The 27,934-nt window shown below is 40.8% G+C and overlaps 1 protein-coding gene across 1 annotated transcript in view; it reads right to left on the bottom strand.

Moving 5' to 3' along the window:
- LOC145400802 (uncharacterized) overlaps positions 1–15,943 on the bottom strand; it is a 44,547-nt gene extending 28,604 nt beyond the window's left edge. Inside the window, exons 1-3 of the mRNA XM_080273238.1 lie at positions 15,833–15,943; positions 4,619–4,697; positions 2,944–3,003 (exon numbers count right to left, since the gene is read on the bottom strand). Coding sequence (XP_080129364.1) covers positions 2,944–3,003; positions 4,619–4,697; positions 15,833–15,902 — 209 coding nt within the window. The 5' untranslated portion in view covers positions 15,903–15,943. The remainder of the gene's footprint in view (positions 1–2,943; positions 3,004–4,618; positions 4,698–15,832) is intronic.
- Between the last annotated feature and the right edge of the window lie 11,991 nt (positions 15,944–27,934).

Below are 27,934 nucleotides of genomic sequence, written 5' to 3'. Positions count from 1 at the left end.
TCTTGCTGTAATTTTTAAAGAGCAATAGCATATTTTAAGGCTGACGAATATTGGGAGGAGCTAAGTATTATTCGAAAGTAAACCCTTGACTATGAATACTTCTTCTTCGATATGTTCCTGTCACCTATGGGTAAGTTAATTCAGCCCAGCAACTATACATTATTGGATTGAGCTGTGCAGCTGAAATGTAGGCTATGGGGAGAGTAGGGTGTGTTTGATTCGCGGCTGCTGATTGGTCGCCGATGATGTAAATCTACAGCTCTTCTTATCTAAACACATATATTTATATATTTCAATTGCTTGCAATATACAGCAAGCGGCCAGTTCAAATATGGAATAATTTCCGACGCTAAAGAGGTCAAAATTAGCTTTAAAAGTTTACTGTTATCAAAGAAAATTAATGTTGATTGTGAAGTTTTATAAAACGATGAGTAACGTTTGAAGTAAATGATCCACCCACGGTGTACACCCACGTCCGCATGTTGCACTAGTATCCACTCACGGCGTACACCTACGTCCATGTTGCACGACAGTAAATGTCTGCATTTATGTCAATGACATCATTGGCGGCCAATCAGCAGTCGCGAATCAAACACACCCTACATCCCCTATACATCTCAAGTGCACAGCTCAATCAAATGGACTATAACTATTCCAACTGGGGAGGTTTCATTACAGGCTTGTGCTAATGCTTTCAGTACGAGAGGTTTCCAAAGCCGAGTAAAATTGTCCGGAGGCATCAAGAGCAATTGTTTAAAGCATTAATGGGGTTATATGTAGAATTCGTCATTACAGTTGCAGTATTCATAATAAATATACAAATATCAGTTAGAAGACTTAGGTCCGTATCGTTGTCGGATAAGGAAGGTCTCCAACACCTCCTCTTAGACAATATATTTTGCTTATTATACCTTGCCGTCCTCTCCAGTCTCAAAAATTTCTAATATAACCATACTCTGCATAAAAACGTACTCAGTGATATCAGCCAGCCATGTCCAAAAATAAATCGGTAACGAAGAGGTGTAAGGAAGGTTCCCTAACCAACCAGAATACGAGGTTTAGAGTAATGCCTATCAACTGTCCGGGGGTTATTAAGGCAGACAAGTTTTCTTCAGTCACAATCGTCTTCAGGAATACTACACACAGTAATCGACTTCTATACAAATTCTCAGTTGTACAGATAAATTAACAAAGACGTGATGAAAACAAACTTATATATTCCTTGTGGAATCCAAAATACATAGAACTGCCAAGTGGAATCCAAAATACACAGGCCTGCAAGTGGTGTCCAGAACACCGTTAAGAAGCGGGATTTGCCAGTTAGGTGCTCGAGAAGCTTCTCGGCGTTTCCCGTATCGTAGGTTTCGGTACTAGTCAGAGTTGCAAGATTGCCTGCTGTTTGTGAGAGTAGTTATTTCGTAATTTATACATTAGTTTTTATGCTGTTTTTCTCAATAATGTTTTATTTACGTGATTGTTAAATTATGTGATTAGTTTGTATGGTAAATAATTTACATTGTTATGTAATGTAAGAAAACTCTTGCATGTTTTGGTTGTCTCCGAGTTGGTAACTGTACTCTCTCACTAGAACACACCAGAACTGTGGAGTAGATCATTCTCGAACAATGCAAGCTTACGAATCGATGGATAAGAGACTAGAACAAGTTCAGTTGGTTTTCTGTTCAGTTGAGGGTAGTGCAGTGTCAGTTTGCAGCCTATATTTTCGGTACTTGTGAAAACACTGTTGCCAAGCATTAAGTGTAATAACAGTGAAGTGTTGTCAAGTATTACGTGTAATAAAAGCGAAGTGTTGTCAAGCATTAAGTGTAATAGCCGTTAGTAAAGTTTGTATAGCACCAGTACTAGTGAGAACAGTGAAGTTGGAAAGCATTAAGTGGAATTATTTGGAAAATATAGACAATGAACTTTAAGAAGCCAGTGTTCAGTTTCGCCTCAGCTAATCTTGTGTGCTGTACACCGAAAGGCTGACCATAAGAACAACTCACTGGGCAACGTTCTTCCTGTACTGAACTACTGCTGTTGGAGTCTGTGACAGTGTGGGGATGCGTACACAACAATACGTAGACTTACAAGTGGAATTCTAAATACTTATACCTGCAAGAGGACTCCCAAATCCATACACTTACAAGTGGAATCCAAAATACACAGACGTGCAGGTAGAATTCCGAAAACATAGACCTACAAGTGGAATCCAAAATACATAGACCTGCACACTGACTCCAGAATACGAAGACCTGCAAGTGCAAAAGAATGGCGCTTCTCAACTACTGTAATTGTACCACAGACTCTTAATATCGTCAGCAAGTTTGTGTGGGTATCATGCTCTACCGTTTAACCAGCACACAAAGAACAGTGAGAATATACGCTACCTTGGCTACGTAACTGGTGGGTGCTTCTTTATCTGGAGTCTAGTACACTTATGGTAAAAAATATTTTATCAACAGGTAGTCTTAACTCTTAGGTCATGTCCATAACAAATGCTTGCTGGCAAGGGCGGGAGTTCTGCAAAATTTTAATCCAACGTAGTTCTCGCTCGTCCCCGCCTGTACTAGAAAGATTTTGGAGTGGACGTGGCCTAAGATGATGAATGGTCACTCCTGGCTATATAAAATCGTCTAATGGTAAGAAAGAATGAGATAGTTAAGATTTCTGATGTGCTAAAACGGTTTGATTGAGACATAGAGTTACAGATGTGTTTTTACTCAGGTACGAAGCTGTGAGAGATGAAATTACCACGTGACTGGTTGAGATACAGAGAGTAAAATGCGATAATCTTCCCCTCGTGGGATTTATTTTTACATGAGGGACGAGGGACGTAGAAAGCCTCTATACTTACCTTTCCTTGTCTTTCCTACAACACAAATCTTAGTAACGAAAGGAATGTTACCGTAAGTTATACTGTGGCAATACCGAGTGACGTACCGGATGGAGGAGAGTACCGGAGAGGTGGACAGCTGACATGCGACCTCATCGTCTTCACATCTGTACAGGGAGGCCAAGAGTTGTACCAGGTTGGGGACTATATACTGTATATATATATATATATATATATATATATATATATATATATATATATATATATATATATATATATATATATATATATATATATATATATATATATATATATATATATATATATATATATATATATATATATATATATATATATATATATATATATATGGGTTGTGTTGCTGTTGGCAAAAGGGACATCGTGGCATTTCTATCTGAGCGATATATTTTGCTTATTGCTCCTCAGTATTCCCTTGTACGCTATAATTTGCATCAATAATATCCAAGGGCATGGAGGCCCCTTTCATATATATATATATATATATATATATATATATATATATATATATATATATATATATATATATATATATTCGTACTGCCAGATTATCGGGACAGCACCCATATGGCGAAGTGGTTATTGAAGGGTATATCCAGATCTTCCAGTCCGAAAAGTCTCGTTTGATTTTAATATAATAGTCTGTGAGAGCAAGAATAAAATGGAAACGACGTCATCGTACTGAAGGAGTTAAAAAGTAATGTTCAGAATACATCGTTCAAACCGAAATACAAGAGTTCTCTAAGGAGCAAAGGACACTTCATGAACATCTTCACGAATATACTGCTTAGTCAGGGACAAAACTTGGTTTATTATAATTATTACTCCATCAACTGCACACTTAATATAAAGCATGTCGGTCACCTTCCTCTTTGACTCATCATTAAGAAGTATCTATTGGCAAAGAAACATACAAGATCTCTCTCAGCGTTGGATGACTAGAAGAGGGAAGTGAAACATTAATTGAAAATTTATCCTCTGCACCGGGAGGCCAGGGAGTCAAAACACATTAGCGGGTTGGTAATTAGTGGTAATGGCAATGCTGTCACTAACGAGGGACATTAATGTGGCAGTGAGATTTTAAGCTGATTATAAATGACTCATATGTTCGTCTCTAACATTATACAAATCTTCTTCAGTGGCTGCAATGTAAACTGAATAATTTATGCTATCCACTGAGGTCACTAGCGATTAGTGGCAACACAAATGAGACGCAGTCAAAACATTTACACAAAAATACAAAAATACCATTGTTTGAAACATTCATCCACTCACACCTTCTTCGAAGGATTGCAAAGAGGACATAATACGGAAATGATTTCGTGAAGAGGCTGTTTGCAGAGCAGAATGTAACTGATAATAATTCCTCTCAGCCAAACTGACGTAGAAGAGTGAGCAAAACTTTCATACGGAATATGAAAATACATGGAATTTTTATACTGGCAAAGAAGGCAAATTCACTAACACCACGACGCTGATATCACCACATCATCACACTGGCACCCACACCACCAACACACCTATACCTCCACATCACTACACTGACACCACCACGTTACCACCAACAAACCACAACAGTGACGTCACCCAACCGTCACACTGCCCACATCACATCGCCACAACACGACACTTACACAACCACCCTGACATCACAACACCTCAACACGACACTCACACAACCACCCTGACACCACAACACCACAACACTTACACCACCACAACACCACATTAACACCACCTTACCTACAACAGGAGCCATCAGGAAGGGTCCAGGAGACAGGGTCACTAGATTCCTCACAGGGCTCCCCCGGACCTGGTTGGCCTGTGGGAGAGGTCAGGTCAGGTCAGATCAGCTCACGTAATAGGAGGGTATAGACCACGTAAAGTTAGACTAGGTTAGAGTTGGTTAGGTTCGGTTAGGTTTGGTTTGGTGAGGCAATATATTCAGGTTACATAACAGAAGGGGTTAAGTTTGATGAGGTTAGGCCTTGCAAGGTTTCATTAGTGTAAGGAAGGTTAGATCTATACTCATTTCATCTTAACTTTGCACAGATTTTTGTCCTTTTTTTTACCTATTTCACAGAGTCCAGTGGCAAAAAGCCAATATTACTACTCTACATCGTTTACAAAGCACTTTCTTCTTGTCAGTATCATATTCTAGTGTTATTCTATAATTACAACACAGCATTGAAGATGGTGGCAATTTTAGGTCAGGTTAAAGTAAAAAAAAATAAAAAATAATGGTAATGATGGATCGGACAAGGTTATGTTAGGTCTGGCCCTTTAATAAGTAATTTAACAATAAGGTTCGATAGTAAAGTTCATGTGACGCCTTCAGTGTGATGACGTATTCCTCGATTTTATTCCTGTCGCCTCCAGACAATGGTATCTTGCTTGGGAGAGACTTTTCAACCTAGAGGAGTTAGGTAAGTCTCAATCAAGTCTTTCAGTAATCATGTCGAGTAGAACAGTATGGAGGTAACAAAAACAAATTATAAAGAACATCACTGGATTGATGGATATAAAAAAATAGAAAAAGAAAAAACGGTGATATGAAAATTAATAATACCTTAATAAGTAAGATATATTCACGAATAGGACGGCCGTAATTTGATCTGAATGGGGTCGTATTCTGAGTGGCTTTAGAGCCTTCGTGACACCTCTTCCTCAGTGATTTATTCAGAACATTGCACCTCAGTACGCTCTTATAATTTATTGGTGTAATGCTTAATATTAAAACGAAATAAATAAGCACAGATGAAATTGCTGAAGTGGATTATGGGGAATAAATCGCTAAGGAAGAGGTGTTACAAATCTCCTTTGGCACGAGGATAGACGTGAACAATCAGGATAAATCTAAATGACGTGACTGGACCAAATTAGACCTGAGTGGAACTAAGTGGACCAAACTGAACTGAACAGATCTAAGCCAACCTGACTGAGCCTGAGTGAAAGGAAACAACACGAGTGGGTTTACGTGAACCTGAGACGGAATAACTGAACCCCGATGAACCTAACTGGGTCTTAACATCCCTGAAAGAAATGTGTATGTGAACGACCTGGTTGGATGTAAATACCCTGGAATGACTTAACTGGACCTGGATGGCCCTAACTAGCTGGACCTGGATGGACCTTACTAACTGGACCTGGATGGACCTTACTAACTGGACCTAGATGGACCTTACTAACTGGACCTGGATGGACCTTACTAACTGGACCTGGATGGACCTAACTAACTGGACTTGGATAGACCTTACTAACTGGACCTGGATGGACCTAACTACTTGGACCTGGATGGACCTAACTAACTGGACCTGGATGGACCTAAGTGGACCTGGATGGCCCTAACTAGTTGGACCTGGATGTCCCTAACTAACTGGACCTGGATGGACCTAACTAACTGAACCTGGATGGACCTTACTAACTGGACCTGGATGGACCTAACTAACTGGACCTGGATGGACCTAACTAACTGGACCTGGATGGACCTAAGTAACTGGACCTGGATGGACCTAAGTGGACCTGGATGGACCTAACTAACTGGACCTGGATGGACCTAACTAACCGGACCTGTATGGACCTAACTACCTGGACCTGGATGGACCTAAGTGGACCTGGATGGACCTTACTAACTGGACCTGGATGGACCTTACTAACTGGTCTTGGACGGACCTAACTACCTGGAACTGGATGGACCTAACTAACTAGACCTGGGTGGACCTAACTGGACCTGGATGGGCCTAACTAGACCTGAATCTCCAAAAACTGACCTGAAATGGATCTTATGGGCCAGATCGGTCTTGAAGTGGAACTGATGACTCTAAATGGACCTAATTAGTATTAAATAGTCCTAATTAGTACTAAATGGTTCTAATTAGTGCTAAGTGGTCCTAATTAGTGATAAGTGGTCCTAACTGGCCTTAAATGAAAGTGAATTTATCAAAGTTGGACGCGTAGGACTTCACTGAACAATAATCCTTTCAATCAAATAACGTGCTTTCATGTTTCATTCTTGCTGCCATCAAATATATATATATATATATATATATATATATATATATATATATATATATATATATATATATTGTTACATAGCCTATGATTTCATCATCCTTTGTGTAATTTTAACGCACAGTTGCTGCATGTTTGATCACGAGCGTGTTCTGCCTCAGTCCCCCCCTTCTACCGTTATAGTAGAGTAAGTCGTTCTCTCTGTTATACTTTGCGGGATTTTCAGCTCTCTGTCCCCATGGCTTCATTTGCGCGTCCCTCTTACAAGTTGTATCAAGCTCTGCCAGCCCCTATATAATGAGCTCAGTCTCTGCATCATTGCCACTTAGATCTGCTCCTCATTTTGTTCACATCTCTGTCCTCCCCTGTACAGATATTATTATTGTGAGTGCTCAAGAAATCTCCAACCATCTAGCAGCTGTGGGTAATTTGAGTATAACTGTTGTTGCATTTTTTTCTTGTACTGTATAGCATAAGTTTAATTTGTAGGCCTAGTGAAGTTTTTGTAATTCGTGTGGGGTTCTTTATGTCAGCCATTTTTGATAATAGTTTGTATCTGTAATTATTTATCTGGCATTCACTGAGTATTATCTGGTATCTCATTTTATCAGGGCTGACTTAGATAAATTTATTCTTGCTAATTTCGTGTTAATAGAGGCTATTGCAGTTAACCATATATTTAACCTGTTTTTGCCATTACATTATCCTTATGAGTCCTGAATGTTTTGTTGTTAGTTTGAGCATTAAACTTTAACTTGTAATTTTACCTAACTCTTTTGTTTTGAACCTGGAACTTTACGGGACAGTAGTGATTTTTAGCATTCTCACATAAAGTGTACGTTATCTTTCTCTGTTCCGTAACATAAATTTGGCGACCTCATATCAGGATATTCGGGATATTATCATAAGGATATTGTTTGATATTTTGTGACTGTGATATATTCATGATGGCTACTATTTCTACACTTGATGAAGCCAAAGATTTTTTGTCAAATGTGCAAACAGTGTGTGATATAGAAAACAGAACAAAGAATGAACTTAAGCTTGTTGCTCAACAATTGGGAATTGCAGTTCACTCTCATCATTCTAAAGATCAAATTGTTGGCATGATTAATAAAAGCTTGTTTAATGTAACTCCTCCAAATGAGCAAACGCAGATTGAATTATCTAAGTTACAGCTAGCTCTGCAGGAGGCTAAGGCTAAGGAGGCGGAGTCTCGTGTGAAGGAAGCTGAATTTCAAGCACAGGCTAAGGAGGCTGAATTTCAGGCAAAAGCTAAGGAGGCTGAGGCACAAGTTGAAATTGCTAGGATTCAGGCAGACCATGAGTATCGCATGAAACAAGGTGGAACTGGATCATCTAGCTCTGATGATTTTGATGTGGCTAGAAATGTTAAACTTGTCCCTCCTTTTAATGAATCTGATTTAACAAAGTATTTTCAGTTGTTTGAGAGGGTAGCTACAGGTTTTAATTGGCCTAAGGAGTATTGGCCAGTACTCCTTCAAACTGTTCTCACCGGTAAAGCTCAAGTAACTTATGCATCTTTGCCTCAGGATCAGTCTGATAATTATGATGTAGTTAAGAGCTTGATTCTTAAGGCCTATGAGCTTGTTCGTGAAGCTTATAGAGTAAAATTTAGGACAACTTATAAGCAAGATAAGCAATCCCATGTTGAGTATGCAAAAATCAAAGAAGATCTGTTAGAGCAGTGGTTAAATTCTAAGAATGTGGATTCTGATTTTGGTAAATTTAAGCAGATGATTTTGCTGGAGGATTTCAAAAGGTGTATTTATAAAGATGTAAGCCTATATCTTGATGAGAAAAGAATAGATAATTTGTCTGATGCTGCAGTTTTAGCTGATGAGTATGTTCTCACTCACAAGAGATATTCTAGAGAAAAAGGGAAAGCTGAGAGTAAGTACGTTGCCTCTACTCAGAGTACAGGTAACAGGAAAGAGAATAAGGATGATGTTTCTCAGGAAGTAAATACCAGCTTCACCTCTAGATTTCAGAAAAGTAAATGTACTTATTGTAATAAGCTTGGTCATACTACGGAGAGATGTTTCAGGAGACCGCGTGATGTGAACAAAAAGGAGTCTTTAAATATTCAGTCAATTGGTCTAGTGTCCACTCTTGAGAGTTCCCAGAATTCTTTAACTGAGTTAACTGAACCTGCTTTGAGGGGTAACTTAAATTCTCATGATGGAGCTCCTCTTTTGAGCAGTAACGTGGGTGACACTCTCAAGAGTTCATGTGCTAATTTCCTGTCTGATGGTTTTGTCAGTCCTCTGGACAGTAATGACAGGAAATCAGTTAAAATATATCGTGATACAGGTGCTTGCCAATCCCTTATGCTGACCAGTGTTCTAGGCTCTAATTTTAATTCCTCTGATGAAACTGTAATCTTACAAGGTGTAGGGAATAATTACTTCTCTGTTCCTCTGTGCAGAGTTAATTTAGAGTCTGGTTTTGTTAATGGTTCTGTTATGGTTGGGTTGGTTGAGACACTCCCAATGTCAGGTGTAACTTTCTTACTTGGAAATGATATTGGTGGAAGTCAAGTGTGTCCAGCTCCTCAGTTGTCTAGTGAGCCAGTGGCTGCGTCCCAGGATTGTGATGTCCCTGATGTGTTCCCTGCATGTGCTGTCACTAGGGCTAAGTCTAAAGTTACTGGTGATTTAGAGGATAATGATGATGATGATGTTATCCTAGCTAACACTTTTCTTGCTAATTTGGACCACTCACCAGATGAGGCAGTACCCCGTAGTGTTGATAATTTGTCTCGTCAAGAGTTGGTTGAGTTGCAGGTTGCTGACCCTGAGTTGAAAGGTCTAGCTAACTCTGCTTGCAGTGAGGAAGGGTCAGCTGGTGCTTCTACTTGTTATTATGTAAAGTCAGGAGTACTTATGAGGAAGTGGAGACCCCCAACAGCATCAGCCGACTGTGAATGGGAGGTTGTACATCAAGTTGTCATCCCTCGTGTTTGTAGGCAGGATATCATTAGAGTGGCTCATGATTCCAGTTTGGCAGGACACCTTGGAGTGAGGAAGACTGTGGCACGCATTTTGAAACACTTCTACTGGCCAGGTATCTTCAGGGATGTTTCCTGGTATTGTAAGCCTTGTCACACCTGTCAAGTTGTGGGGAAGTGTAATCAGACCGAAAAGGTTGCACCTCTAGTTCCCATTCCTCCTTTTGAGGCGCCTTTCACCCGTGTGTTGGTGGATATTGTGGGCCCTCTTCCTAAGACTTCTTCAGGATTTTCTTATGTGTTGACCATGATTGATATGGCTACTCGTTATCCTGAAGCCATTCCACTTAGAAATATCTCAGCAAAGAACGTGGTTAAGGAAATGCTAGGGTTCTTCACAAAGTTTGGTCTGCCCAAGGAGGTACAGTCAGACCGGGGAAGTAATTTCATGTCAAACGTTTTCAAGCAGTCTCTGAAAGAGTTGGGCATCACCCAGATCACGTCTTCAGCTTTCCATCCCCAGACCCAAGGAGCGTTGGAGAGATATCATCAAACACTCAAATCGATGCTCAAGAAATACTGTTTGGAACATCAGAAAGACTGGGATAAAGGTCTTCCATTCGTTGTGTTTGCTGCAAGAGAATCTCCAAATGAATCACTGGGCTTCTCACCTTTTGAACTACTGTTTGGCCATGAAGTAAGAGGACCCCTTAAGCTACTCCAGGAATGCTGGCTGTCGGAGGAAGATGACGTCAACCTGCTGGAGTATGTGATGAATTTCAAAGAACGGCTGTCCACTGCTTTACAGCTGGCGAGAGAGAATTTAGGAGCTGCTCAGGAGAAGATGAAGACTTGGTATGATAAGAAGTCCAGGTTACGCCACTTTCAGCCAGGAGATCAGGTTTTGATTCTGCTACCAGTTCATGGGCAACCTCTTCAAGCCAAGTTTAGTGGCCCTTATTTCGTGGAGAAGAAACTCAGTGATGTCAGCTATGTCATCGCCACACCAGATCGTAGAAAGAGCAAGCAACTATGTCACATCAACATGCTAAAGTTATATCACAGGCGGGACGAAAATAATCCAGTCTGCACTGTAGCTGTTCCACCCGAGTCTGCAAGTGAAGCTCTCCCATGCAGTATGAGCCTGAGTGATAGTTTGGGGAAGAATCCTGATATCATGAATGATCTCCAGACTAAGCTTTCTCATCTACCACCCAAGGAAAGGTAGGAGTTTTCGGCATTACTGCAGGAGTACCCGCAAGTGTTCCGTGCCACTCCAGGAAGAACCACTGTGTTGATGCATGATGTCGATGTTGGAGACGCAAAGCCAATTAAATTGCCTCCTTACCGTGTGAACCCAGTGAAAGTTCCTCTCATCCAGAAGGAGCTTGGCTACCTGTTGGACCACAAGATGATTGAGCCCTGTCAGAGCGAGTGGAGTTCTCCTGTCACTCTAGTCCCTAAGCCAGGTGGGTCACAGCGGCTTTGCATCGACTACAGACGTGTTAATCAGATAACCAAAACAGACACTTACCCTCTCCCTCGTGTGGAAGATTGCATAGACAAGATCGGAAAGGCTAGGTACATAAGTAAGTTTGATTTGTTAAAGTGATACTGGCAAGTACCTATGACTGAACGTGCTAGGGAGATCTCATGTTTTGTAATACTAGGAAAGGCTTTTGCATGTTCTGTAATGCCGTATGGTATGAAGAATGCACCAGCCACATTTCAGAAGCTCATGAATGTTGTAACAGAGGGTTTGGCAGGGTGTGTTGTTTATATTGATGATGTATTAATCTTCAGTGACAACTGGAAAGATCACCTATGCCATGTCAGTAAATTTCTTGACCGTTTAGTTCATGCTAATCTTGTAGCTAATTTGTCAAAGTGTGAGTTTGGTCAAGCTAAAGTTCAGTACCTTGGGTATGTAATTGGTGATGGACATGTTGCACCACCAGGAGCTAAGGTTCAGGTTATAAGTGATCTTCCCAGACCTAAAAGTAGGAAAGAGCTACAAAGATTTTTGGGAATGGTAGGTTATTACAGGAGATTTGTTCTTAACTTTTCTATTCTTGTATCACCACTTACAGACCTACTGAAAAAGGGAGTTGAATTTGTCTGGACCGATAACTGTGAATCCTCTTTCAACAAACTTAAAGCTATTCTATTAAGTCAGCCAGTGCTCGCTACTCCAAATTTTGCTAAGCCTTTTAAGATGGCTGTTGATGCAAGTGATACAGGAGCTGGGGCTGTTTTGCTGCAAGAGGATGATCAGAGTATTGAACATCCTGTATCTTATTACAGTAAGAAGTTCACTCCACCTCAAAAGAACTACTCAACTATTGAGAAAAGAGCTTTTGGCCTTGATTTTGGGTTTACAGCATTTTTCATTTTATTTGTGTTCTGGTTTTGACCCCATAGTCATTTATACCGATCATAACCCACTGAAATTCCTTAGTAAGTTTAAAGATAAAAATCAGAGATTGACAAGATGGAGTCTACTTCTTCAGGAGTATTCATTAGACATACAACATGTCAAGGGGAAAGAAAATGTTATTGCAGATTGCTTATCTAGACTTTAGACAGATTGTTTTAGAGTAATAAGAAATTTCCTTTGTAAATTTCTTTTTCCTTTGTGGGGAGGTGTTACATAGCCTATGATTTCATCATCCTTTGTGTAATTTTAACGCACAGTTGCTGCATGTTTGATCACGAGCGTGTTCTGCCTCAGTCCCCCCCTTCTACCGTTATAGTAGAGTAAGTCGTTCTCTCTGTTATACTTTGCGGGATTTTCAGCTCTCTGTCCCCATGGCTTCATTGGCGCGTCCCTCTTACAAGTTGTATCAAGCTCTGCCAGCCCCTATATAATGAGCTCAGTCTCTGCATCATTGCCACTTAGATCTGCTCCTCATTTTGTTCACATCTCTGTCCTCCCCTGTACAGATATTATTATTGTGAGTGCTCAAGAAATCTCCAACCATCTAGCAGCTGTGTGTAATTTGAGTATAACTGTTGTTGCATTTTTTTCTTGTACTGTATAGCATAAGTTTAATTTGTAGGCCTAGTGAAGTTTTTGTAATTCGTGTGGGGTTCTTTATGGCAGTCATTTTTTATAATAGTTTGTATCTGTAAATATTTATCTGGCATTCACTGAGTATTATCTGGTATCTCATTTTATCAGGGCTGACTTAGATAAATTTATTCTTGCTAATTTCGTGTTAATAGAGGCTATTGCAGTTAACCATATATTTAACCTGTTTTTGCCATTACATTATCCTTATGAGTCCTGAATGTTTTGTTGTTAGTTTGAGGATTAAACTTTAACTTGTAATTTTACCTAACTCTTTTGTTTTGAACCTGGAACTTTACGGGACAGTAGTGATTTTTAGCATTCTCACTTAAAGTGTACGTTATCTTTCTCTGTTCCGTAACAATATATATATATATATATATATATATATATATATATATATATATATATATATATATATATATATATATATATATATATAAACTACAGAGGGTTAGATAAAGCCTCAACTAAACTCTTCAACAATATAATCCCAAAAAAAAAGCTAAATGAAAATCGAGTAGTGGCAGAAAGAATAAAATACAAACTAGGTGATGGGACTGGCGAGGTTAGATGGCCCCGATGGACCAAAGTGGACCTGACTGAAATATACGAAAACTAATCTCACGGGACCTGACTTAGACAAAGTGCACCATGAATGCTGTGAATGGGTCTGCGCATGGCTGATATCCAAAACAGCCGATCTCTTAACACCTGGATGGATCAAAACACACCAGTGGAAGAATGGACCAATATACTCTTAAGTATATCATGCAGGGAATTCGTGGACTATCTTGACTTGCATTTCTAATGGCAATCCTGGTTGAACATTATACCCGGTGATGGTTTTGGCAACAGGACACAGATAGAACGATTGCAAAAGTTCGCCGACACTTTTCTGCCAACTGTTTTAATGGAAGGTGGTACGTGAACCATTTTGTGTGCTATCAACAGGAATCACGCAACAAAACGGAATAGAAAGGAAGGATACTCTCTGTCATCTGGGGAGGACAGAGAAATATGGAAGGCCAAACACACAATGCTGACAGAGGAATATCGTCGAACTACTATTGCTCATGGCTGTACGCAGTCAACAAATATGCGTGTTCAACGAGCGGTCGATTAATATGTAAAACCTACTCGTTACCTCCGACAGATACCTAATTGCTCCGTTCAGGAAAAGTATCTCCAACTGACAGCTCCTGGGTACACACAGCGGGGAGTGTACAGGCTGTCGGAAGATCGCCTACTATTCTACTGCGTCTACGTCATATTTAAGGCATGTCAGTCACCTTTCTACCAGATGTATCATATGAAAGGTGATTAGCTATGGACAGAGAATCAAATCAGGAGTCTCGGGTGAGGAATATCAGCCAGCAAATGAAAGTGAGATGTAGAAGTGGTGAGATATTAGTTTTTTTTTTCTTTCTTTCTATCATTTTCTTTCCACGACTGTACTGAGTGGGGGCGATCGCACCTAAAGCACTCGCCGTTGATTAGACACGATAACAAGCATACTATACTCCTCGTGTTTCGAGATCACTGACTACTGTTTTTTTTTTTTTTTTTTTAACGGAAGATGAGAAGAAAAACAGACTGACTGTAAAATTAATCCATACACCAGATTACAGGTGTCTTCTATTCATAAAAAAATCTGTAGCAGTTGGACTTGAACAGCTGAAAGTTGAAGTTTGGAGGCAAACAATTCTGGGGAAGCAAGTTCCGAAAAGAAGTAGCTCGGGGAATAAAAGAACTCCGATAGGCAAAAGTTCTGCAATATGACAGTGTGACAGTATAGTTATGAGCGTTACCAGATGCCCGTGTAGCACGGGGAAAGGCTTGAAGAGGTGGCACAATAGATACAATTTCATCTGAGCATTTGCCATAAAAGTATCTGTAAAATAATGCAATGGAGGCAACATTCCTTCTTACTTGTAGGGGAGGTAGTCCATTTGTAACTGCATGGTTATCAGTTTTTCTTATATAGCTTTGTTTTGAATTTTGTCCAGTTGTTTTAGTGAAGCCTTCTCACATCCACTCCACAAGGGTGAGCAATATTCGAGCTGAGAGTGCACATGAGTCTTGCACATTACAGCCAACTGCTCGTCAGTGAAGAAGTTGCGGGTTTTGTACAGTAATTAAAGCTTCAGTGAAGCGGTTTTAGCAAGTGATGTAATATGAGAAGTCCAACTGAGGATATTGTTAAGCGAAATACAGAAAATTTCAGTACGTTTAGAAGTAGGAATATCGATTGCACTGAAGGTAATATAGGAATCACGGAATTGTCTGTCTATTAGTAAATTATATTTATCTGGTTTTCCTAGCATTAAATGAGACAAGGTTCTTTGGCTCCATTCATTTATCTTAAAAAAGTATTGATTTAGGAAACTCCCACACTGAGTTTTGAGTTAGAGATATCAAACTTTATGAATGAGTGTTTAAGTGTGAAGAAGCTACTGTAAAGCCTTCATATATCTGCATATGAATGCATGTGACTGTGGGTGATAGGCAAGATGTCTTTATTATATATTAGCAATAAGGTTGGAGTCAGAACTGGTCCTTGTGGCACGCCGCCATTAATCGAGTTGAAACTGATTATACATCATTTACTTTATCTCTTAAATTTCCTTCACTGAGATATGAGGAAATCGATGGAACAAAAAATGATAGGCTGTAGCAAGGGAGTTTGGATAGCAGGGAACGTTGCCATACTGTGTCAAAAGCCTTAGAAATATCAAAAGCTACTGCATTGGATTCTCCATGTTGTTCATTGGACTGATGAATGGTATGAGCCAAGAGATTGATTATATCAATAGAGACTATATATATGTTTGGGTTGTACTACCGTACCTAAAAGACACACATTAACAGTCTTTTGGAATTCTTAAAAAACATAAATACTTACCTTGACAGAGAACTGAGGCTATCACAAGAAAGGAAAGTGTTATTATTACTCTTGCCTGGAACTTCATCATAGATCTCTATATTCTGAGCGCTGTTAGGGAGGAGCAGCTGTTGGTCCGGCTACCAACCGCACACTAAAGGATATGCGACTGACGGATGAGAATAAATAGGTGTACAAGACTATGGCTTTGCTGGCACGCTTTTGTTCTATTGTGTTGTCATTGTTCAGAGTATCAATAATGCCACATCCGGGACCACGAGCATGACATCACAGAAAATTTCATTTAACACACGAAACTCTGCCACACAGCATCCTGCACTATATCATTCCATACGACACTGTGTCACGTCACTCAGCACTATAACACACCACACCAACACTATGCCACACCGATTCTGTGCCACACTGTAACACACACCACACCAACACTGTGTCACACTGACACTGTACCACACAGACATGTGACACACTGACACTGTACGACAAACCACAGCAAGACTGTATCACGCTGACATTGTGTAGTTTGGTCACTTTGCCACGTATCACACCGACGCTGTGCCACACTGACACTCTGCCACACTGATACTTTGCCACACCAACATTGTGTTACAGTGACACTATGCCACACCAACATTACGCTTCACTAAAACAGGGCTACAACAGCACTGTGCTGCAGTGACACTGTACCATATCAACACTGTGCCACACCAACACTATGCCACGCCGACACTGTGCCACACCAACATTATGCCACGCCAACACAGCGCTACTGATGTTGTGCCACACCGACACTGTGCCACACTGACACTGTGCTACACTGACTCTGTGCCACACTGATTCTGTGCCACACCGAGACTGTGCCACACCGACACTGTGCTACATTGACACTGTGCCACACCGACACTGTGCCACACTGACACTGTGCCACACCGACACTGTGCCACACTGACACTGTGCCACACCGACACTGTGCCACACTGACACTGTGCCACATCAACACTGAGCCACACTGACACTGTGCCACGCTGACACTGTGCCACACTGACACTGTGCCACACCGACACTGTGCCACAATGACACTGTGCCACACTGACACTGTGCCACACTGACACTGTGCCACACTGACACTGTGCTACAAACAACACCAACATGGGATCTGCTAAGGCCATATCTAACCTCTCCAATTAGGAAACCCTATCTTGCTCAAAATATAATAATAATAATAATAATAATAATAATAATTTAAGAAAGTAAAACTATAATGAAAAAGACGTCCAAGGATTCAGTGGGTTAGTGAAGGCTACCCTGAATCTCTCCAGTTCTAAAAGTTCCTCACAGGATGTATAAAACCGTCTGGTGGTAGCCAGAAGAATGAAATACAAATGACGTACTCGTAGTTGTTGTTGTTGATCAACCCCAGTCTGACTGGCCGAGCAGACCCACCAACCCTCGGCAAGTACCCGCCCTTGCTGGGCTGTCCCATGCAGTAGACCGATGTTTCCTTACATCTAACAGCGCCTCTCTCCCTCCCTCCCTCCCTCCCTCTCTCTCTCTCTCTCTCTAATATGTATGTATGCCACACTGACATTGTGATAATTATCAGAAAGTTATTCGTATTTAGTATGTGTGTGTGTGTGTGTGTGTGTGTAAGATAGATAGTTAGATAGATAGATAGATAGAGAGAGAGAGAGAGAGAGAGAGAGAGAGAGAGAAGTACTTTGGTCACAAGAGTATAACAAGGGGATATTACAACAGAATCTCTCCACCACACCCAACAGCCTCCGACAGTACGCTACAGGAAAAAGATGGAAACAGCACCTTGTAGGACTTGAAAAAATAAAATCTGTATATAGGAAAATGCTTCGTAAAAATACAAACTTTCTTCGCTCTGAACATGCATTTTTTTTTTTATTCTTACGTGTTCCGTATATAAACTTACTCCAGACGTGCATCTTCTAAATTTTATATTTACTTATGTTTTCGTCTCTCCGACCTGGATAGCATATTTTCATCTCAGTTTGTTTGTTTGATTGTTTAATTGATTGTTAGCAGGACTCTTCTAAAACTAAGAGAGCTTTGGACTAAATTTGGTGGGAAGATAGCCCACGTCCCAGGAACCAATTGATTAACTTTCGGGACAGATCCGGATCGTATTACAGATTATGGATCCGGGAAACAGTTTTTGCGAAATCCTAATCAGTGATGAGAAAACCTCACTCGCAGTCCACCTCTCGCCGAGGCAACACCTCCACCGCTGTTCCCGGCGGGACCAGCTCTCCACAGCAGCCGCACCAGCCAAGGGGCGGGCCTGTCCTCTCCATCATTGGGAGTGCCCTGGTCAGCCCACCAGGAGATGTAGGCCGTCCGCCCTTTCCATGGCCGACCGCCATTCCTCCGACACTACCTTGGCCAGGGTTGTGCCCTACGTGACCACCGGGACCGGGCCTACCCTCCACGCCACCACCTGCTGCTGTGGAGAGCTGGAGCGAGTCCGATGGGGGTTGAGGGCAGAGTTTGGGACTTTCCACCTGAGCTTCGGCGCCCTTACCATCGGCGCCGTTTTGTCCATCGCTCTCGTCCCTCTCTGCCCTCTGTTTAACATCCGAGCAGCCAGCCGCATTCCATCCGAGTCGTTTGGGGGTTCGACCTGAGCAAGCCGGCGCCCTCTCCATCGGCGCCGTGCTGTCTACCGCTCTCCCCCTTGCCTCCTCGATCATCGGGTTGTTCCATCGCCGCCACGTTCCCTTCCTCTGCCGCCCTTGCCCTGTCTGCACGTCTTCGTCCCTGCTTTGCTCCTGTATATGGAGCTTTTTTCGCCACTCTCTGACGGGCTCTTTGTTTGCCCGTTCCCCACCATGTTGTGGGGAGAATATCCCACCAACCCAACCGAGAAAACCTAACCTATTATAAGTTGCGGCGCGCGACTCTGAGGTTGTTGTTATCATGCCCTGGCAACATATCATTCAAAAGTGCGTCTGTTTTCGTGTATAATATGAGACGCATGTGATTTATGTATATGTTCGTGTATAATAATATTCGTGTATAATATATTCGTGTACAATCACATGATTCCTGTATAATATGATACGAAATCGGAGGCACTTTTGAATGGTAGGATGCCAGGGTATGATAATGACAACCTGAGAGTCGTGCGCCACGACTATAGTGGTTTGGAAATTATGTTGCCCTTGTCGGAGAGGTGCGCTCCACTGAGTGTCCCTCTAGTTTTATTATATGTACAAGGCGAACAAAGAAACACGAATCCCACAAACACGGCTTCGTGTTCCTAGGGTATGGGCTACTGTTACAGGTGGACAATCTAACCTCCTGCCTCCCAGGTTGGCCCAGGCAGAGCTCCTTGTCTGAGATGCTAATTTTCCTCAGTCAACACCGACAGCAGACAAATAATTATCTAGCCCGCTCCTGAACGTATTTATGGATGTGCTTTTAACAACACATTCCGGAAGCATATTCCATTCACTGATGTCATCACTGGTGTGCAAATTTTTGGAAGTGTCTAGGTGAATTCGATGCCTTTATCATTTTAAACTATATCCTCTGTAAGCATATCAGGGGCAAATGTGAAAATATTATCTACGTTTACATTGTCGAATCCCGTGGCTATCTTGAAGCATTGTATTGGCGTCCCCCTCAATGGACGCTTAGAGAGAGAGAGAGAGAGAGAGAGAGAGAGAGAGAGAGAGAGAGAGAGAGAGAGGACTTGGTGCTATGATCTTTATAGTGTTTTTAGTATGGAGGAAATGGTAGTGATTACAGCGCACTGCGGGCCTATACTTATTGTACAGGGGCCCTTATGTTTGTGGGTATATTACATAATGAAATCCTCGGTGTACACTTGAAACATGTTTTACGCTGGCACACTGCGCGATAAATTAGTTTCAGTGGGCCTCCAGATACCTGTGGGCCCGAAGCCTATGGCCTACTTGGCCTATTGGTAAATCCGGCCCTGCGTGTATGGACAACACACACACACACACACACACACACACACACACACACACACACACACACACACACACGAAGAAAGGATTTTTTTTTTTTTTAGGTTCTTTATTTACCATTCAGTAGAAGCCCCAACACTCTGGGGAACACTGTCCCTGAAGGCCAAGCAGGGAGAGGTGGATGGGGAAAACAAAATCAGTATCACAGGACATAGAAGGTGCGGAAGGAATTATCAATACAAGCACAATAATGAACAAAGGCATACAATGATACATTCATGGCACAGTAATTATCAATACATATTTTGACATGAGTGAAGTGGTACATAGATACACACGTATATACATACATATGCTGAGAGAGGCACATATGCACACATACATATACGTATATATCTATACATATATGTATATATTCATGCACATTAGCAACAGACATACTGCATGTACAGGATAGGTACGTATTAAGATGCGGGTATGTGTACAGGCGTGCATACATATACATATCCAACATGCACATATATATGATATATTCATATATACATAGACAGGGAGACATATATACACATATACACCCTAAGTAGATACATATACATAGTCAAATACACAGGTGGGTAGATAGATAGATAGAGATAGATAGATAGATAGATAGATAGATAGATAGAGAGAGAGAGAGAGAGAGAGAGAGAGAGAGAGAGAGAGAGAGAGAGAGAGAGAGAGAGAGAGAGAGAGAAACGATATGCATTATAAAATTACCTCTTGATTCAAAATCCCAGCACTAGGACACTACATGCACATGCACCTGATGTGTGCGCGTGTGCGTGGACAAACACACACACACACACACACACACACACACACACACACACACACACACACACACACACACACACACACACACACACACACACACACACACACACACACACAAACACACACACACACACACACACATGATCATTTGGCTGTTGTCCCTCACAGAGTGAAGTGCTGGTGCATGGAAAGGCTTTACCTATGCTCTCCTCTTTAACAGTGCCCAAAACTGCCATCTCTTCATCTTGAAAGGTACACCAAAAATAAGCTGGGACATCAGCGTGACACCAGGGATAAGTGACTGAACAGACAGGGCGCAAGAAATCGAGCAGCACGGAGAGTTGGCATCGGGTGAACAAGGCCGACGCATGGATGCTGGAGTCTTTATAAGCAGAAGATCAGCATAAGGAAACCATGGCTTATTAAGATCTGTGCCCTTCAGGACCATAAAACAGCTTCAACTGCAGCCCTATGAAGCCAACAAAAAGTGGTTGGAGGTGGTGGTGCTGCTACTAGGGCTGTTGCTGTCACTGCTGCTGCTGTCGCTGGGGTTGGTTGGTGATGCAGTTGCCGGTTGGTGCTGCTGCTACCACTGGGCCTGTGACATTGGACTCGAGTTGCTGCTGCTACTACTACCGGTACAGCTGCTACCAACCTCCTGAAATATGAAAGAGAACCAAGACGAAAGAATACGCTGAGTCATCTGAGGTTTGTTAGACTACAACAACACGGGGATTGTAAGTACATATTATGCACTTTTAGTATTGCAAAATGGATACATACTTTAGTAAAGCAAATTTGGAAAAGAAAAGGGATAAAGGTAAAAAGCAAAATGATGATTTCTGCCAAGAACTGGTTGAAGTGGAGACTCACAATAGACTGGTTGAACGTGTAAACAAACTAGAAATGGCTTTCAAAAATGAAATTGATGAAATAAAGAAGCAGATGCACTTGCAAAAGGAAGAAATAGAAAAACTAGGAAGGGAGGCCAATAAGAAAGACACAACCATCAGTGAACTAACAGTGGAACTGAGTACACTTAGGAAGAAAATGAGTGAAATGGCACGTACACTAGTCAATCACGAGAGTGTTATGGAAGAGCTCAAAAATGACACAGAGACAATTAGGCAAGTAAGCAGTCTTATAGACCATAGCAGTGATATTGAGGAGAAGATAACACAGATGAATGAAACTGTGCAAAGCTACAAAAATGATGTGGAAACCACGTATGCTGAAATGGTGAAAGTAAAGAAAGACTTAGAAACAAGGGTGGAGGAAAAAAGCATTAAAAAGGAAGTGAAAAAAATAATCCAAAACAATCCAAAGTTAGTCAGAGATTCAGTAGATATAAACAAATCTATAGTAATCACTGGTATAGAAGAGGAAGAAGTAAAAAACAAGATCACAAGAGACAAAAAGGAGATGGCAAATGTAATGAGCTTACTGAAAGAAGTATCAAAGGAAATCTGTAGTAAAGACATAGAGGAACACAAAAGGTTAGGGAAATACGAGAAAAGCAAGACAAGACCTCTAAAGGTGACTTTCCAGAGTGTAAACACTGTGGAAGAGATACTAAAAAATGCAAAGAATCTTATGGAAAAAGAGGAGTTCAAAAATGTATGGATAAAAAGATGCCTAACACAAGAGGAACTGGAATTACTGAAAGAGAAAAGGGAGGAAGCAAAAACAAAAAATGAGGGAAGATCAAAAGAGGAGAAGAAGAAATTTTTTTACAAAGTAATAAGATTGCAGGTACGAAAGTGGTACACAAACAGGATGGAATAAAAAGGAGGAAGGTAGTAGAACCATGTCATGACAAGTATATAAACAAGATGATAAAGTTGATGTACTCAAATGTGGATGGAATGGTATCTAAATTACTAGAGATGAATGATTATGTCAGAGAAAATGAACCACATATAATATGCCTAATTGAAACAAAATTAACACCAAGGATATCCAATGACATACTAAATTTAGAGGAATACAATATATGGAGAAGAGAGAGAAATTTAAAAAAAGGAGGAGGAATTATAACATTAACTAAGAAAAATCTAAAAGTCAATGAAATAAAACTAGATATACCATCACAAGTAGGACTGATTGCAGTAGAGATCAACACATCTGAAGGTAAAGTAATTGTAGCCAATTTGTACATGCCACCCAGATCAAACACATGGGAAAGAGATGAATATGAGGACCTGGCAGAGAGTACAATTCAGAGTTTAAGATCATTACTACATAAAATGGAAGAGAAATCAGAAAGAATTATACTAACTGGGGATTTCAATACAAATATAAATTGGAATACTCTAGACATAATTAGCCAAGAGAGCTGTTGGGACCAAAAGCTCCTAGATCTCGTACAAGAGTTCTTCCTAACGCAACATGTGAGGGAAACCACCAGGAAAAGAGGACTTGATGTACCTTCAGTGCTAGATCTAATATTTACTAGGCAAGAAAATGATATTGACAGTTTAATATATCACCCTCCACTCCGCAAAAGCGATCATGCAGTACTAAATTACAACTTCAGGATAGCATATGACATAGTAAACAGCAATGACAGTTACAAAAAGAGCCTAAACTATAAAAAGGGAAATTATCAAGACCTAAAGAAGTATTTCTTAGAAGTTGATTGGGAAAATGAGCTTAGAGGACAATATTTAAATGCTGTATAGAAAAAATTCTGTGAATTTTATGAAATAGGAGTCCAGAAGTACATCCCACAGCACAAAGAAGCAGATAAGAAAATACAGAAATGGTTCAATACAGAATGTAAAAAATCAAAAGAAAGAAGAGATTTGTTGTGGAATAGATACAGAAGACAATAGTGAAAGGGCGTATAATAATTACAAACAGGCAAGAAACGATTATACAAGAATGAGGGAAGCCCAAAAACAGTTTGAGAAGGATATAATAAATAAAAGTAGTGATCAACCAAAGCTGTTTTACAGCTATATCAGAAGCAAAACCAAAGTAAAAGATATGATACAATCAATTACGGACGAGGGAATCACTTATACACAAGAGAAAGATATTTGTGAAGCACTAAATAAGAATTTCCAATTAGTTTTTACAGAAGAAAAAAATTTTGAGAGGGACTATGTGGAACATGCATGTCCACAAATACTACCAGATACACAAATAGCAGTAAAAGTAATACAAGAGGAGTTAAGTAGATTAGACAGAGGAAAAACAAGTGGTCCTGATGAAAGAGAAAGATATTTGTGAAGCACTAAATAAGAATTTCCAATTAGTTTTTACAGAAGAAAAAAATTTTGAGAGGGACTATGTGGAACATGCATGTCCACACATACTACCAGATACACAAATAGCAGTAAAAGTAATACAAGAGGAGTTAAGTAGATTAGACAGAGGAAAAACAAGTGGTCCTGATGAAAGAGAAAGATATTTGTGAAGCACTAAATAAGAATTTCCAATTAGTTTTTACAGAAGAAAAAAATTTTGAGAGGGACTATGTGGAACATGCATGTCCACACATACTACCAGATACACAAATAGCAGTAAAAGTAATCCAAGAGGAGTTATGTAGATTAGACAGAGGAAAAACAAGTGGTCCTGATGAAATTTCATGTTGGGTACTACGAGAATGTGCAAAGGAGTTAAGTAAACCATTATTTTTAATTTTCAAGAAATCCTTGAGTCAAGGTAAACTACCTGATATTTGGAAAAAAAGCAAATATTGTCCCCTTATTCAAGAAAGGAAATAGACAAAATCCACTCAACTACCGACCAGTATCACTGACCAGTGTTGTAAGCAAGGTATTAGAAAAGCTTATAAGAAAAGCTTGGGTAAATCATGTAGAAGAACACAGTATGATAACAGAAAGACAGTTTGGTTTCAGAAAAGGAAAATCATGTGTTACTAATCTGTTGAGCTACTATGACAGAGTAACAAACACAATACAGGAAAGGGAAGGATGGATGGACAGTATCTATGTAGATTTCAAGAAAGCTTTTGACACAGTACCACACCAAAGACTTTTATGGAAACTGTACCATCAAGGAGGAATTCGAGGCAAACTGTTTTGTTGGATGCAAGACTTTCTCATAAAAAGAGAAATGAGAACAGTACTAAGAGGAAACTACTCATCATGGAAAGAAGTGACTAGTGGAGTACCACAGGGTTCAGTGCTGGCACCAATCATGTTTTTAGTGTATATAAATGATATAAACAGTAACACTGGAAATGAGAGCTATCTGAATATGTTTGCAGATGATGCAAAAATACAAAGGAGAATTACTAACACAGACTCTTGTAAAGAGCTACAAGAAGAATTAAATAAACTTCATGAATGGAGTAGTACATGGCAAATGGAATTCAATGTGGACAAGTGTCATGTAATCAAGTTTGGTAAAAGTGGAAAAAGACCTGATTGGGATTATAAGTTAGGAAATAAAACCCTATACACATCAGAAAGAGAGAAAGACCTAGGTGTGATTATAAATAACAGTCTATCTCCGGCTGACCACATCAGCGAGAAGGTACGGAACATGTATACACTGCTTGCAAATATGAGAATAGCATTCACATACATAAATGAAGACATGCTAAGAAGGATAATAACATCATTCATTTGACCAACCCTGGAATATGCATCAGTAGTCTGGAGTCCTCATCTCAAAAAGCACATAGACAAGATTGAAAAAGTTCAAAGGGCCGCTACAAGATGGATACCAAGCTTAAGGGACCTAAGCTACGAAGAAAGACTAAATAAACTGAATCTACCAACACTGCAGGAGAGAAGGAAAAGGAGGTGACATGATAATGCTATATAAGTGCATATCAGGGAAGGAGAAAATAGACATAAATGATTACTTAACATATGGAGAAGCATCAGCAAGAGGACACCGCAAAAAACTGCACAAGAAGAGAGGTGATAAAGACGTAAGGAAATTCAGTTTCTCAAACAGAGCAATTAATCAATGGAATGCACTACCGAATGAAACAGTGTGTGCCAAAACAATTCACAAATTTAAGGATATGTACGATAAATTTGGTTTAAGACACCGGACAGTACGAGCTTGACTCATTCCTGTAAAGATACAATTAGGTAAGAACAATTAGGTAAGGTAAGAACACACACCCACACACACACACACAACACACACACACACACACACACACACCTAAATATCCGATCATTGTCCTAGTGCCAGAGCATTACAATGAAAGGAAGTCGGGGTGAAGGGTGAAAATGTCTTCGAGTGCATCAAGATGTGTGATGAAGTAGGTGCACAAAGAAGAAAACAAGAGTCCAGGGAGTCTGAAGGAACTGAACAGTTAACGATATGATGGGATAATGCTTCATCCATTGGACTGTGGCAGAGTTTACATGGCCTGTTGGCGGTCGGTCGTCCGGTGATTGATTTCCCCTGGGGAGTGATACCCCAGGCGAATACGGGCGACGGCCACATCACAGCTGTGGGTGTGGGTGGGGTGCTTGCCATAGGTGTGTCCCACGCCATCGTCGGTGTCATAGTGCTGGATGGTGACACTAGTGGGACATTCAGCATCGATACGCAGGGCTAGGTCCCCATGGACTCCACCAGAAGGATTCTCCTGACAATTGTCGTGGACACAGGGAGGCAAATGGCAGCTAGGTGGGGGTTGCAGGCAGCTCGGGCTAGCCGAACTGCCTGGTGACTGGGTGAATTGCTTTTCTTTGTGCCCTAATAATGCATAACAGAAAATGCAATTCAATAACAGAGAACCTACCTTTCCTGGAATTTGGAAGGTAAACTGTTGCAATGCCGAGGAATTAGGTAATGATACAAAGGTAGGGGTGGGAACATACTCCATGAGGCGCTTAGCCATGGTGCTTATCTCTGTAGCAGGCCTTTGAGCCTGTAGCGGGTTATTCACCCAATAACCTGGCATACGAGGCCACTACAAGCTTCCAGGTCACCACACTTGCAGTACCTCCTGTTAGGTATTGCCCGGGGTAGTCATTTTACCTACAGAACCACAAAGGGTGGGTGTACACCTTGTAATGGTGACAACACTCTGTAGAGGTCATTGGTAAGTTCTGATTACGACATTTCCCTTCACTCTCTTATCGCCTAAAAATTGGGCACAAAAATATTTGTACCTGCTGCAATATCAAGGCTCCATGAATGTAATGGGCGTGAGATTGGATTCAAACTGCCCACCATCCTTAACTCAAACACCCGCGAACCTGACGTCACTCTTCTTCCAGTATGACATCACGTTCCATTTTCCCCTCAATTCCCTAAAATCCTTGTAAAAAAGAATTATTGACAATCGTAATCGATAACCCTTCTTCTCATATTAACTTCATACTGGCAAATTATCTAAGGAAAAAGTTGGTAAACGGAATATTCCCTCGTCTCATCCATGTTGCGGGTTGCCCTCGCCTTTGTTTATAACACGACACGGAATAGAGCTGGGCAGGATCCATCTCACATTTATACTTCCAATGGATCCGTAGGTTATTTTTCCCTCCTAAACACGACACAGTTAGGTGCTGGAGGAAGAAATGCCTATGGAAGGTGCTACTATGATCTCGGTAAAGAGACCCTAGGAGATCTTACGGTGGAGACACCATGTAATAACCAAACTGAAACTTAAAAAATTAATCACTGGTCTGGCCAGGATTTGATATCAGGCCCACATGCTTCATACGCGCTCACGTTACCATTGGGCCAAAGAGAGAATCCCCGCTTTGCCATTAAGCAACGCGGGCCTTTATACACCCCATTACATCAACTCTTTTCTCCACTTGGTGATTAATTTGGTCAGTTTCGAACACACGTGGTAGCGTAGCGCATTGGAGGCCACCATGGGGACAAGGCAGCAGAATATACTGGGGACGGTGCGGACAACACCAGACAGCTCCCTCTCGGGATGTAAGGCTTTTATCAACAACATCATTGCCCTCAAGGCCCTCGCCTCACATTCCACACCGCTGTAATAAACTGAAACTTTACAAATTAATCACTGGTCTGGCCGGGATTTGAGCTCAGGGCCTTCACGCTTCATACGCGCACACGTTACCACTGAGCCAAAGATAGGTACCCCGCTTTGTGTCTCAGCAACGCGGGCTTTTATACACCCCATTACAACCATGCCTTATAGCTACCTTGCCACACCTACCTCAGCCCTGCCTCACGCACCCCCACTCACCCGTGTCTTGAGTATTCTTAGTATTATTCAGTAGTGGTGGTACTAAGTAGGCAGGAGAAAGTGTGTACTTATAAGATTACAACCTAGACTTTTATAAGATATAATTTAAAGTAATTAGCTGTTATATTACCCTTTTTTCTTATGCATGCAATAACG

The sequence above is a fragment of the Coenobita brevimanus genome, chromosome 53 (genome assembly GCF_032717465.1).
Source record: "Coenobita brevimanus isolate Jiangsu-jjx chromosome 53, ASM3271746v2, whole genome shotgun sequence".
Classification (NCBI taxonomy): Eukaryota; Metazoa; Arthropoda; class Malacostraca; order Decapoda; family Coenobitidae; genus Coenobita; species Coenobita brevimanus.
The sequence above is the reverse complement of the archived record's forward strand: the minus strand, read 5'-3'. Positions and strand labels throughout refer to the sequence as shown.